This window comes from Mesocricetus auratus, unplaced genomic scaffold (assembly GCF_017639785.1).
Source record: "Mesocricetus auratus isolate SY011 unplaced genomic scaffold, BCM_Maur_2.0 Super-Scaffold_100006, whole genome shotgun sequence".
Taxonomy (NCBI): Eukaryota; Metazoa; Chordata; class Mammalia; order Rodentia; family Cricetidae; genus Mesocricetus; species Mesocricetus auratus.
The window spans coordinates 61,478,936-61,492,360 of record NW_024429190.1 but is presented as its reverse complement, the minus strand read 5'-3'; the positions used below and the strand labels follow the sequence as shown (position 1 = coordinate 61,492,360).

Here is a 13,425-nt window from a genome sequence, read left to right as displayed (position 1 = left end):
TTACTTGTAAAGAGTTTGCATAAAATAATGTAATATTTTCATATATGAATGACTGACAGTATGGAAGTTATAAATTCAATGTAGTGAGTGTTGCTTCTTATGAGGAAGGGTACTGTAATGAAACTGATGACAACTTAAAAGGGGCCTGTAAAGGGGTTGGTGTAGTGCTCCACTGCTAAGTAAGGTTTCTATTTCAATCTTCAACCTATACCAATGTACCAGCCTATTGCCAGTTTACTTCTCTGCATTTGCAGGGTTTCCAGTCTCCTAGAGTTGTGTCCTCACTTTATTCAAAATAATTCAAGCTATTAGTTAAGCTTTATGAGTTCATTTAACTTTATTACATTTAATGTCTTTGACAAAAACAACAGACTTCCAAAAACTGTTGATATTTTCCCATCCAGTGCTCAGTAATTATCCCTGCTCTCATCCATCCTGCAGAAACTCCTATGTTTCCTCGGGCCATTTCATGTTTACACCAATAAGTCTATTTAGATAGCTTCTTTTAAATTACCTCAATATATACTCAGTGTTAGCCAAGCTTGACACTGGACTGGAGAAACGGGCAAATTTGTCTGACGTCTGACAATAAAGAAGCTACAATGCATGGAAAGTCAACAACATGGGATTATTTTAAATGAAACACAACACACTGCTTTTATTAGTTTGTAACTTGAGGTACAACACAGCATACAAAGTTATGCATACCATGTACTTAGTACTATTAAAAAGAGTGCAGATGAAAGAAGGTATGTTGGCACATGAGTAGTCAAAGTACAACATATAGAAAAAGAAAAGAAGTAATTAAAAGTATTAGTAGTAGTATATACCACAATGCAACTATGGATAGCCCATGCTTTCTCTTTTACATGCTATTTTATAAATTTTAAATGTGGCCTTATTACTTGTATTATTAAAAAACGAATTATTTTAAAATTATCAGTAGCAACCAATCCTTAGCACTGTAAGAACACAAAATATAAACTAAGCACAACTGAGTGTGTTGGGACAAACCACTAACAGCATCACTTGGGAAATAGAAGCACATAGATCTATATGAGTTCAAGGTCAGGCAGGTCTACATAGAGAAGTAAGCAATATATTAAAATAATATTAATTATCAATTAATTAATGGTAATTTCAAATGAATATTCTCACAATTTAGGTTTCCAGGTAATTATTGATGTTATAGAGACACAAACCCTCAGAGATGTTATTAAGTCAAGACCCAAAATGTTAGCTTCTTGAATATAAGATCTAGTGATGTAATTTTTTGTGTCTTTTTTATGGCAACTTCAATAATTATTTCTTCCTCATGCTGATTAGTAATAATGAATTACATATCAATAGATTGTATGACTCTATTTAACTGTTTCATCAACAACCCATCATCAGCCTCTATTGAGTATTAGCTATGAAGGAGTAGCATTGTCAATAACGTGTTTGTTTAGCTTAAAGCTATTTGCATTTCTTCTTCTTGAATTTGTTTTCCCATTACATACAACTCCATATAGGAAATATATTATGCCTTTGCCTTAAAGATTTATTTCTATACAACTAAATTAAATCATGTTGGGACATGTTAAAATTTATGTTATACAACTATACTGAAACGTGTTGGGGACATTATTTCCCAACATGTTTTAACATAGTGGTATAATTTCTGTACATTTTAGTCAACAGCCAAGTTCAGAAGATAATTAAAACATAATTTTTGTCTTTTACTCATAGTAGTACTGTCTCCTCTCTCATTCTTCTTCCACTGGAACCCTGTTTCTGGAGAGCCTCTTTTTGCCTATGTGAATTCCTATGTGTGTTTGTGCTGCATGAGAATTCTGAAGGTCTTCAAAGATTTTCCTGGTTTGACCTGATCAACATAATCAGTTAAATTTGTGGTTTCTAATGCTTTCCAACCTCCTTGATTGGAAATTGCATTCACATTCTAAAAGGTGCTAATAGTAGTTTGAAAAATGAAAAAAGGCTTTTTCTAAATTTTCCTCCTGTGAATCGTAAGGTTGCACTGTCTTTGCAGAAAAACGACGGGCAGTTCACTGTGATTCAGCTTGTTGGCATGCTGAGAGGCATCGCTGCAGGAATGAAGTACCTTTCTGACATGGGCTACGTGCACAGAGACCTTGCTGCTAGAAACATCTTAATCAACAGTAACCTTGTGTGTAAAGTGTCTGACTTTGGACTTTCTAGGATACTGGAAGATGATCCTGAGGCAGCCTACACCACAAGGGTAAGATCTAACAGAATGCATTTCTGACACACTAGACTAGAGGCATTTAATCTTTAAAGATGTTAAAAGAATAGCAAAAAGGGCATTCCTCCAATAAAGCCAAGTGGAGACTGAGAAAACATGAGAGAAAAAGTAGAAAATTCAACTCTATACATTTTAGTACCAGCAAATTCAAATACTAAACTTAGATAACAAAAATATTTACTGTCTTACTCTCAGTAATTTATTTATTTTTCTTAAGGATACTGTGCTGGCTAGATTTATGTCAACTTAACACAAGCTAGAGTCACTGGAGTGGAAAGAGTCTCAATTGAGAAAATGCCAACATAAGAATGGACTTCAGGCATGCTGTATGACATTTTTTAAACTATTGATCCTTGTGGGACACACAGACAATTATTTGTAGGATCATCCCTGGGCTGGTGGTCCTGGGTTCTAGAGAAAGCAGGCTGACTAACACGCAAGAAGATGGCCAGTACGAAGTAACCTTCCATCAACTCTGCATCCACTCCTATCTCCAGGATCCTTCACTGTTTGAGTTCCTGTTCTGATTTCCTTCAATGATGCACAGTGATATGTAAGCTCAAGTCAAACAAACCCTTTTCTCCCCCCAAGTTACTATGGTCATGGTGTTTTATCACAGCAATCGTAACCCTAACTAGAAACAGAAATTCTGAGTTCCTAAAGAATTCAGTGTGTGTGTGTGTGTGTGTGTGTGTGTGTGTGTGTGTGTGTTTTATAACATATTTAAAAAATACAAGTAGGATTGGTGCTATGGAAAGTCTATTGCTACTATGATGAGTGGGTGACTTAGGTAAATGACAAGCAGGTTTTCCAAGGCCCTTTGCCACTGCATTATGCTACAGCACCAGCTGAAAAGCCAGAAACCCTAATACTTTCAAGGCTTCCTTCCCTAAATAGGGTATGGGAGCAGATTGTTGAAAATGTCTGTAATGAGAACTAATCAGGTAAGTGAGCCTCAAATTTAGTGACACACACATTGTTCCAATAAACAGGAGGACAATTCAGAGATACAACTCAGCAGAATCAATGAAGTATACTTTGGAAAAGACAATTTAATCACATGTCGAAGAACAAAACAATTCTCCTCCAATCCCAACATTCACGGATACATAGACAATTGGATTGCTGGGAACCACGAGTTGAAGGCCAGACTGAGCTACAGAACAATATTCTGTTAGAAAGAAACAAAGCAGTAAAAATTTTGCTATGGCCCTGAAGAGATGGCTTCACTGTTAAGAGCACACACCATTCTTGTAAAGAACTTGATTCAGGTTCCTAGCAGTGTAGCAAGCAGCTTAATCAACCTATAACTCTAGCTCAGGAGATGCAGGAGCCTCTGTACACACCTGTCCTCACGTGAGCCTCCCCCACATATATACATAATTACAATAAAAGTAAGTCTAAATATAAATGAAAATGAAGCAAAATAAAACAGGCAGATTACAACTCTGCGATGCAATGTTTTATATATATTTATTAGGCAAAATAGTTTCCAAAAACTTTCCAGCTATATTATGGTATGTGTGCATCAGTTGCCATGTGTATAAAAAAGATTAAGCCTAAATTTTATCCCTTCCCAAATTTCAAATCATGTCGTGAAACTCAATTTCTTATATGTTGTTAAGTTTCCTTTTCCATGGAAATCTCTCTCTCATATATTAATTGCTTCTTTATTCTTTTCTACAAAATAGGTGGGTGTTAAATAGTTTTATTAACAAGAAATATCTGTCTCTCAGTATATATTAGCAAGCACATGGAAAAATAACTGTAAAATGTGATTTTTTTTCTGAGTACCTCACAAACTTTAGATTAGTTCAGTTAAACAATAGCATTTCTTAGGTTCAACATACTAACTGAACAAGCACAAAAGTATGCTATTAAGCTAGGAGGGGGCGAGGAATCAAGCCTTCCAGAAATGAAACAATGTTGCAGGAAAGAAATCTTTTAGTTTTCTGCACGTAGAATTTTCCTTCCTGTCTTTTAAACTGTTAAACATCCCAGGGTTTCATTTAACAGTCTAGACATTCCACTTATAATTCTGTACTTTAAAAAAATGCATGCAGAGTATTTGAGTTGTACACCTTACTGATGTGCCAGGTGCCTCCCTCCCCTAATCACCGTTGCCATCCTGAGCACTATAATTGAGATGTAGGTCCTGTATGTCTTCCAAGAGTCTAACAGAATTTATAGCAGAAACCTTCCCGACAGCCAATTAGCTGTTAGTCTACAAGTGCTCATGGGCTGGTGATGTGAAAGAGACTGCACACTGTCAAACAGATTTACTTAAAAATGTTACATCTCTTTCTAGATCTTCCCAAATAAGTTGCTGTATCCCTAGATACCCTTGAAGCATGCTAGATATACATACATACATACATACATACATACATACATACATACATATCCATGTGTTTTCAATTTTAGGGAGGCAAAATTCCAATCAGATGGACTGCACCAGAAGCAATAGCTTTTCGAAAGTTCACCTCTGCTAGTGATGTGTGGAGCTATGGAATCGTAATGTGGGAAGTTGTGTCTTATGGAGAAAGACCCTACTGGGAGATGACCAATCAGGATGTAAGTACAGAGATACTCTTTGTTTTTAAGTCCAGAATGAAATGCTTTGTTCTCTGGGTCCAGAATCTTACAATGTTTTAAAATTGTGAAAATAACAGTTACTTGGAAAATATAAAACACTTTTTTTAACTTTTTGGTACATATTTTGTAATGGAAATAATACTTATGCAAAAGCAAAAAATGAGTTGGAGTAAAGTAACATAATTAAATGTAGGTTTAGTTATTCTCATAGTGTTGTTCCAATCTGTTTACATCAGTATTGTTCTCAAAGATGATGAAAAAGGAGCAAACATCTAATGAAAAAATGCTTATATTTCACCTTTGAAATATAAGATGATTTGTATTCCATTTATAAATTGGTAGATATGAATATTCTTTTAACAATAAAAACTTAATTAATGTTAGAATTATATAATTCTTAGAGGAAACGGAACAATTATAGTATTTACTTTCCAAATTTAATTGTTTATGTTATGATGCCTAGGACAGAACTGCAGTCTTTGCTTTGGTCATCTTTAATCATTAATATCCTCTTTGAGTCTGGATCATATTAAGATTTGATATTTTTTCCTTCTGATATTATATAAAAAGTAGCTCAGATGTGTTGAATACCCATAGTATACTCTTTACCCTTTACCAAGAAAACAGTTCATTATTCCTTTGTAAATCAAGTGTATTGACCAATCTTAACTCAGTAATGTACTTACTTGAAATATTTTTTTCTTTCTCCAATTGTTTCTTATATCTTTACTCTTTAGGAACTGCTTTCCCTGTGCATATCCTAGGGTTTTCTTAGGCAGATTCTATGAGTTTCCTACTCACTCTGTTTACAATGACAATCCCAATTAACTCTGATTTTCAAAGTTCAACCAAAACTACTTCTCAGGTGCATTTCAAGTTACTTGCCCCAACTGTGGGCCATGGCAACCCAAGTTATACAAATAATTAATAGTCAGACTTTGTCAAACAGTTTTTCTTTTCCTCTACCAAAATCTATATTTGGATTGGTCAGTATTTGTCTAAGTAGACAAACAGAAAATTGGAGACAGTTTTGATTTTTAATGATGAATTTGTACATTCTACAAAGACACTTGATAGGGTTTTCTGGAAAGGCCAAAGAGGACAATGAGTCTAGGTGAGTTCCTAAAGCTCCTTTCTCTTGCTGCCCATATCCCTCCTTGTAAACCCTAACTTCACCATGTGTGAGTTTCCCTTACAAAGGAAAGCACCGTTTTGCTTGAGGCACTCCCTAAATTTACCTCTCAGAATTTTTCTCAAATAGCATCAGCAGATTACTTTCAAGAGTCTCCATCTCCCCTCTGTAGTTACCTATAAGTGTTATACTTAGTCTATTTTGTGCCCAACTCACTTGGCTTACAAAAACTAGTACTGACTTACAGTACTCTACAACTCTAGGATCAGAGGATATATTGTCTTCAAAGTTGAGCATTAAGGGATGGAATTATATAAAAATGTCACTCAATTTCTGAAATATGTATATGTGTCTATACATGAAATTTATATCTTAAACATTTTTAAGATTGTATTTACATATGTATACATACATAAATAGCACATTAAAGAGACATCATTATGTCTTTTATAGTGGAGAACTGGGGCCTAGAGAAGCTTAGTGATTTTCATAGTCACACACACAAAACTAACATTTATAGTGGACTTATCAACCCATTTCTTATGTATTTAAAATATATGATTTATAGCAATTTCTATGATTTATAGCAATTGAATTATTATGTACTTCTGCTTTTTATGTCCCAAACATATCAGTCTTCTAAATGAGTGAGTCATGAAATGTTCAATTCAATAGACAGTGATTAACCTATATTGAACAAAGTTAGACTAAGCCTTGTTTTCTAGCTTCTTTTTCATGTAAATACCAGATACTTGCATCACTTTTGTAACACCAAAGTATTGCTTTTTATCAAGCTTCATTTTTTTCTGTTGTCACAAATCCATCAAATGACAATCCATAGCATTTATCTATTTCGTTCAGTAGAAATATGATTTCCTCTTTTGTCAGACTCCGGAGCCAGTTTCTGCCCAATCCTGGGATATTTTGAGCTCTCATCAATTAGTCTTTCCTAACTATGCCATGAGTTGTTCTATTAATACATATTAGGTATTGGCAATTATATCAGTTACAGTTAAAATTGTAAAATGTTACAGTTAAAAATGTAGCAAGGGACCTCAAAGATCAAACAAGAAGACTCTGATGGTACATGAATGTTGTCTGGGTCTTCTTTTGACATTATCTAGTTTGTCTTTAGTCCAGAGACAAGAAGTCTGTACTAGTACAGTTTCACTTTTCTCCATAAGTCTCTCATCTCCCATGTAAGCCCAACAGCTGATATTATTTGATGAATTCACTAGATTTTTGTTTGTTTGTTTTATTTTTGTTCTGTTTTGTTTTTTGTTTGTTTTGTTTTCGATGTGACCCAAGCTAGAATCGCCTGAAGACAGGGAGCAACACCATTTAAAATTTTTTTTAAGATTTGTCTTTAGTCTGGACTATTATATACAGCATGAGATAGGACCTCAGCAGATGCCTCCTCCGGCAGATGACAGACAGACAGAAGGTGAGAAACAGAGAGAGACCTACAGGTAGAACTTATGTGAAAGGTCAGAGGCACTGTTCCAGGATCCAAAGGGTCAGGGGCAGATCTGCCTGTATTAGTACAAGATTGTGTAGAGCCTTCTCCTAATTTGTAATTGATATGGGTGGGTACAGCTGATTCTGGGTGGTGGCAGCCCCAGGAAGGTGGTCCTGAAGTGTGCTAAAAACAGGCTGAGTAAACCATTAGGAGTAAGCAAATAAGGAACATTCTTCTATGGCTACTTAAGTCCCTGACTTCACATTCCTGTCTTGAGTTCCTGTTCTGATATCCCTCAGTAATGGATTATAGACTTTAATTTGAATTGGAGTCTTTTCTCTCAAAGCTCCTTTTGGTAATTCTGTGTCATCATAACTGTAGAAACCTGCAACATTGCCAAATACCCGAAGTATGAAAACAAACTACATCACACCTTAATTGGCAACTTTTGTGCTGAGGCCCAGCTGGCTAATCACACAGTCAAGGAGTAAATCCATAACTGTGCATTGTGTGTGTGTGGACACTATACTTGTATGGGGAAAGACATAGGCACAAGAAGTTCAAGGATTTAAGGAATATCTCTTAACCATTCTCAACTCCCTGTTGTGATCGATATCTATCAGTATATCATACACTAATTCTTCATCTATCCTTTTGTCTTCTAATTCTCTTTGTTTGGTGGTTAATAACTTACTTGAAATTGTTACATCATCTGATATTTTTGTCACTAACTACTGTCTTAGTTTTTTTAAATTATTAATTTTTATTTCCTTTCAGCTTATTTTTCTAATTGGATTCACTTTGGGGTTTTCATCCTTTTCTAGACAATGTCTCAACAAAATTAAAGAGTAAAAATATCAATGTTGCATATTGAAGTATAATATAAGAAGAAAAAACTAATAGTTTTGGCCAGTTTTCTAATCTATATGAAGCTTACATCAAATCTTTCTGGAATGTACCCTCTGGTACAATGTAGAGTTCATGTTGTGTTATTTATTGAGCTTTTAGTCATCAGCGACATTTCATTTCTGAGTACTACACTAAGTATGTTATCCCTCAGATTCTAACTAAATTTGATATAAACAACAAAGCAGACTAAACAAATTCAATAACTACTGACTGTCTTTGACAAAAAAAAATCAATCTCACAGAATGAAATTATACTGCTGATTTCATGGTTTTAAAAGTTATATATACATTCTTTATAAGATCTGATCCTAAAATGGCTTTTGTTATCATGAGATGTAACCTTATCATTCATAGAGCATACTCTAAATCTCACAGAGGAGACCTTGTTCTATGTCAGGGAGACAGAATTCAATAAACTTCTTTTGAATCAGTATTGGTTCTGCCATTACATAGAAAAATAGTCACAATAAACCATAAAAATAATCATGAATGACTCAAATAATTTTGAGGAACATGATACCATGAACTCTGAAACGTTGGTAATATCCTGTAGTCAGTAGAAGCTCCTTTGTTAGTAGAAAACATTTTAAATGTCAACAATATTCATGACACAAAATAAAAAACAAATTTAATATTTTATTACATAACATCTTTATATTTAGAGATAGTGTCATTCTGTGGTATTTATTGATGAATATGTGAATACATATATTCTACTATGTATATAAATTCAAAAATGTTTTTGTCATAATATTAATCTGGTTCTCACTCTCCTGTGTGATTTATTTTGTCTTTTCTTAGGCAGTTCATTTTCTATTCATTTTATTATGAATTCTGTAAGTGGTAATCAAATTGATTTATTACTACATTTGATGTGTTGGGAGTTCCTTAAGAGGTCACAGGCTTTAAAGTACATCAACCTATTTTGTTATGGGTACACAACTATTACCAATCCTATACTTCTTTCAATTTTTGACATGAATATTTTGTGTGAATACATATGCATATATGTGATACAATAGATTCTATAAATCACAATAAATAACTTGCTGTCTTAGTGCATTCTGTATTGTCATAGCAGAATATTTAATGTAAGATAGCATATGCTTTAGTTACTTTTCTATTGTTGTTATAAAACGCCATGACCAGGACAACTTATAAATGACAGCATTTAATTGACCTTCTAATTTCATAGCATTAAGTGTTCCTCCTGGCTGAGCAGCATGGCAGCAATGAGTAAATACATTGGTGAGAGCAGCAGCTGACACCTTACATCTCAAACTGCAAATAGGAATCAAAAACACACGGTGTAAATGGCATGAGTCTTTGAAGCCTTAAAGCCCTTCTTAGATGCCCAGTGACACAGTCTCCTCTAAAATCAAAAAGAAAACTACATACTTCCAATATACTCCATCAGTGAATAGACATTGCCAATCAAAAAGGAATGAATGGGGACATAGGAAAGGAAATAGCCCATCAGAGCAGGACCAAAACATAGCAGAACAATCTCCAAATCCTGTAGCTCCATATACACTGTCAAAGCATTAGGTGACTCTACCTTTGCAATTTTACTGCCCATGAAATGCATCTCTCTGTCTGTTTCCACTCTCTGTGTCAGATTTCCTTGTTAAGATGTCTAGTGCCTCTGGCATGTCCAACATCTTGGGCTCTCCAGTGAAATCCAGGATTCATTTTTGCAGCTTTATGCTATATCCTGTAGAGCCTTTAGGCCTCTCTGAACATTCATGCTGGGACTGCCCTACCACACATTGCCTGGCCCCAGTGCTCTCTGAGGAAGATTCTTTTACTTGTGTATCTTTCATGACTCAGTGTCCAGAACTATGTGAACAGCACTATCAACTTTGGCTACAAATTTGGGGTGGGTACCAGCCTCCTTGAATCACACTGACAGAAGCTTTGACTAGTTTTATAGGAGCAGAAAATTCTTTATGCCAGTTTGCTTCCTCTGGTTGGAGCTTAGTTAAGTAGAGTTTTTGTCCTGATGGCCCCCTTCCCTGCTTTCCAATTTAGATCATGCCTCTTAATCTCCTTATCTCTTTTACCATAAGTGTCAACTCTAACAGAAAATTTCCTGGTGCTCTTTTCCTCTTCAAGCTGTGCATTTTGAATTTCTTCTTGCCTTATTTGTTATTTTTCATTGTAATCCTGCATTAGCATGATAATCAGTCACATGACATAGTCAACTTCTTAGGGTCTTACGAAATGTCCATATCTTTAAAAATTTAGCCTTGCCCATGGGCAAGGTCTGAAGGAAAGGGCATAAATTTCCCATATTATTTGTCAAACTATCACAATGGTCTCTAAACCATTTTCTAATTTCGTTGCCCTCTAACCTTCATATTCCACATAGTTCTCAACACTAACGTCTTTCTGGATCCTATGAAGACATCCCATTACCGCCCTTTAGAGGAATCAACCACTTTTCTAGTCCAAATTACCAGTCTTCCACATTCCTCAGGAACAATATGATCAGGCCTGTCATACAATAGCCCACTTCCTGGTTCAGAATTCTATACCTGTTACATTTCAATTGTTTTGATAAAGTACCATGACCAAGGCTTTTCTTATAAAATAACTAACTTAATTGTACTTACAGTTCCAGAGGGTGAGACTTTATGATGGCAAAGAAAAAGTATGTTGGCAAGTATAACGGTTTGGCCTGTGATGGTGGCCACACCATTTTGGGCGTGGTTTCAGGCAGATAGGAAGGAAGCAGAAAGAGGGAAACTTGAGTCATGGCTTTCCTTACCTCAGACTGCTTGATGGGTCAGCCAGTGCAGTGCAGTCGGAAGTGCAGAGAAAATCTGCCATGGTTCTTTGCATTTTTGTCTGTGTAATTGTTCCCCAATAAACAACCATTTATTGTTTGTCTTGGGTCTAGTATATAATTATACCCTCGCCTACAAACAGGTGGCTGGACTAGAGGTTGAGAGCTCATATCTTGATCTATAAGCAGGAAGCAGAGATCACATTGGCAATGGCATGAATCATGTGAAACCTCAAAGGATGCTCCGTGGGACACATCTCCTTTAACAAAACCCACCCCGACTCCAGTTCTTCCCAAATCGTTCCTCAAACTGGGGACTCAATATTACAGCATATAAACCTACAAGGGCATTATCATTCAAACCACTGCAGGTTTAGAAAACAAAGGTAGGTTTATTGAGTTCAAGATTCTAGAGGCTGAGATGTCCAAAAAGCATGCTGCCAGCTCATCTGGCACACAACCTCCTGGATCCAGCAAAGAATAGTAGAGAAACAGGGAAAACTGGAAAATAACCCAGGGCAATTAGAACTGCATTAGTCTTTGTTAGAGATAAAATACTTTGACATAGTTTCCACTAGGTTCCATCTCCTATAGATTCACCTAGCAAACTGTTACAGTGTAGAGCTCCCACCACATGAGCCTCTAGAACAAAAAGCACATTGGCAAAACAATTGTGTTTACATTGAACAAAATGAATTAATTTAATTTGTCCAGTTCACTATTATATATAAAGGTTATCAGTGGAAAAATATTTTAATTTAAATTTTGCATGCTTTCTTTTAAGAATTTATACATAAGTAGTATATTTATGTCATTTACACCTTTTCCTTTTATCCCTCCAGCAGCTCCTATGTGCCACATACTCATTTTTAAATCTATGTCTCTTCTATAATTATCATTTCTATGTGTGTGTACGAGCTGAAGATAAATAGAATTAATTGAAGACTTTGAAAGAATAGCATGCTGCAAGTTAGATTAACTTTAATTAAAATTTTACTGAATTTATAAAATTTCATAATTTGAACTACTTAGGTCACTTCTCTCAAGGATTCCAATTATTACTCAGACACTTTCACAATCCTTGAGTATGTATATTTTTCTGTCTGCACTTTGTGCTTCTTAGAATATTTTTTACTATTGTATTTGGTAGATAGAAACTAGAATACTTAAGTTGTGATCAAGTGCCTATCATCTTAGGATTTATACCTTCAAACTCCCTTTGCACCAGTTGGATTCCTGTACATTGTCAAATCACCACAAATAAAAAAATTTCCAGGTTAAACCCAACAACATTTACCTCCTTCATAAATTTGTTTACTTCAAGATAACAGAAATTAACTTTCAATGCAATGAGCCTGAAAATGATCAGTCTTTTATATCATTTCCCTTATATTTCTGAGTCATATATGCTTTGTAAGTGTACAGTTTTCTCTTCCTACCTGCCACTGCATGTGATCACCTGTCATCCTCTTTGTTGCAAAGGGATTGCCTTACATTCAATCCCTGAAGATTTTTTTTGTAAAATTCCTTTGTTAACTTTATTCTATTGCTTGTTAAACAAAATATAAATTATTTGGGGGCTAAAAGTAATTTGTAGTATTTTTGTGACATACATTCTTTAGCAATGTTGTGGGATATTTTTCTTAAATGAATTAAAAGGCCCTTATATCGCTTAGCAATACAAAAAACCATTTCTTGTATTTAAATATTTTTTTCCAATTTTTTTATTTTTTTTTATTTTTTATTTTTTTTCCAGTTTAAATTTAGATAAGAAACGAGGTTGCTTCACAAGTCAGTTCCAGGTCCCTCTCCCATTCCCTCCTTATTTTGATGTCAGCAACAATATTGTTTTTAATCCCCACAAATGGACTGATGATCATACATGCATTTAAAATAAATATTCATAATGCCTGTGCCAGTAGATACTAATTTCAAATTCCTGACAGAAATACAAAGATAATAAACAGTCAGACCTTGATATTATTAAATCATACATGAGACAGTTATGCTAATTTAGCCTTTGACTTATCCATCATTTACCATTCAAAAGTCTCTTTTAAAATGAAATTACCATTCTAACACTTTGAAAATGTGACTGTATATACTTTTATGAAAAAAAGATATTATGTTTTCATAGAAAATATACAAGAAAAAATGATCTATTTTGTTGGCAATTAGGTTCATAAAATATTCTCCACCTGGGTTAGAGATTAACAGCATCACCATTTAGGTTTTTGCTTTGTTTTTGTTTTTGTTGTATGAGACAAGGTCTCTGT

At 34.8% G+C, this 13,425-nt stretch overlaps 1 protein-coding gene across 7 annotated transcripts in view; it reads left to right on the top strand.

The window, feature by feature from the left end:
• Positions 1 to 13,425, top strand: part of Epha5 (EPH receptor A5) — a 325,855-nt gene that overhangs the window by 292,026 nt on the left and 20,404 nt on the right. For all 7 annotated transcript variants that reach the window (XM_005068199.4, XM_005068197.4, XM_005068198.4 and 4 more), the window contains 2 exons: positions 2,033 to 2,242; positions 4,691 to 4,840. In XM_005068199.4, coding sequence (XP_005068256.1) covers positions 2,033 to 2,242; positions 4,691 to 4,840 — 360 coding nt within the window. The remainder of the gene's footprint in view (positions 1 to 2,032; positions 2,243 to 4,690; positions 4,841 to 13,425) is intronic.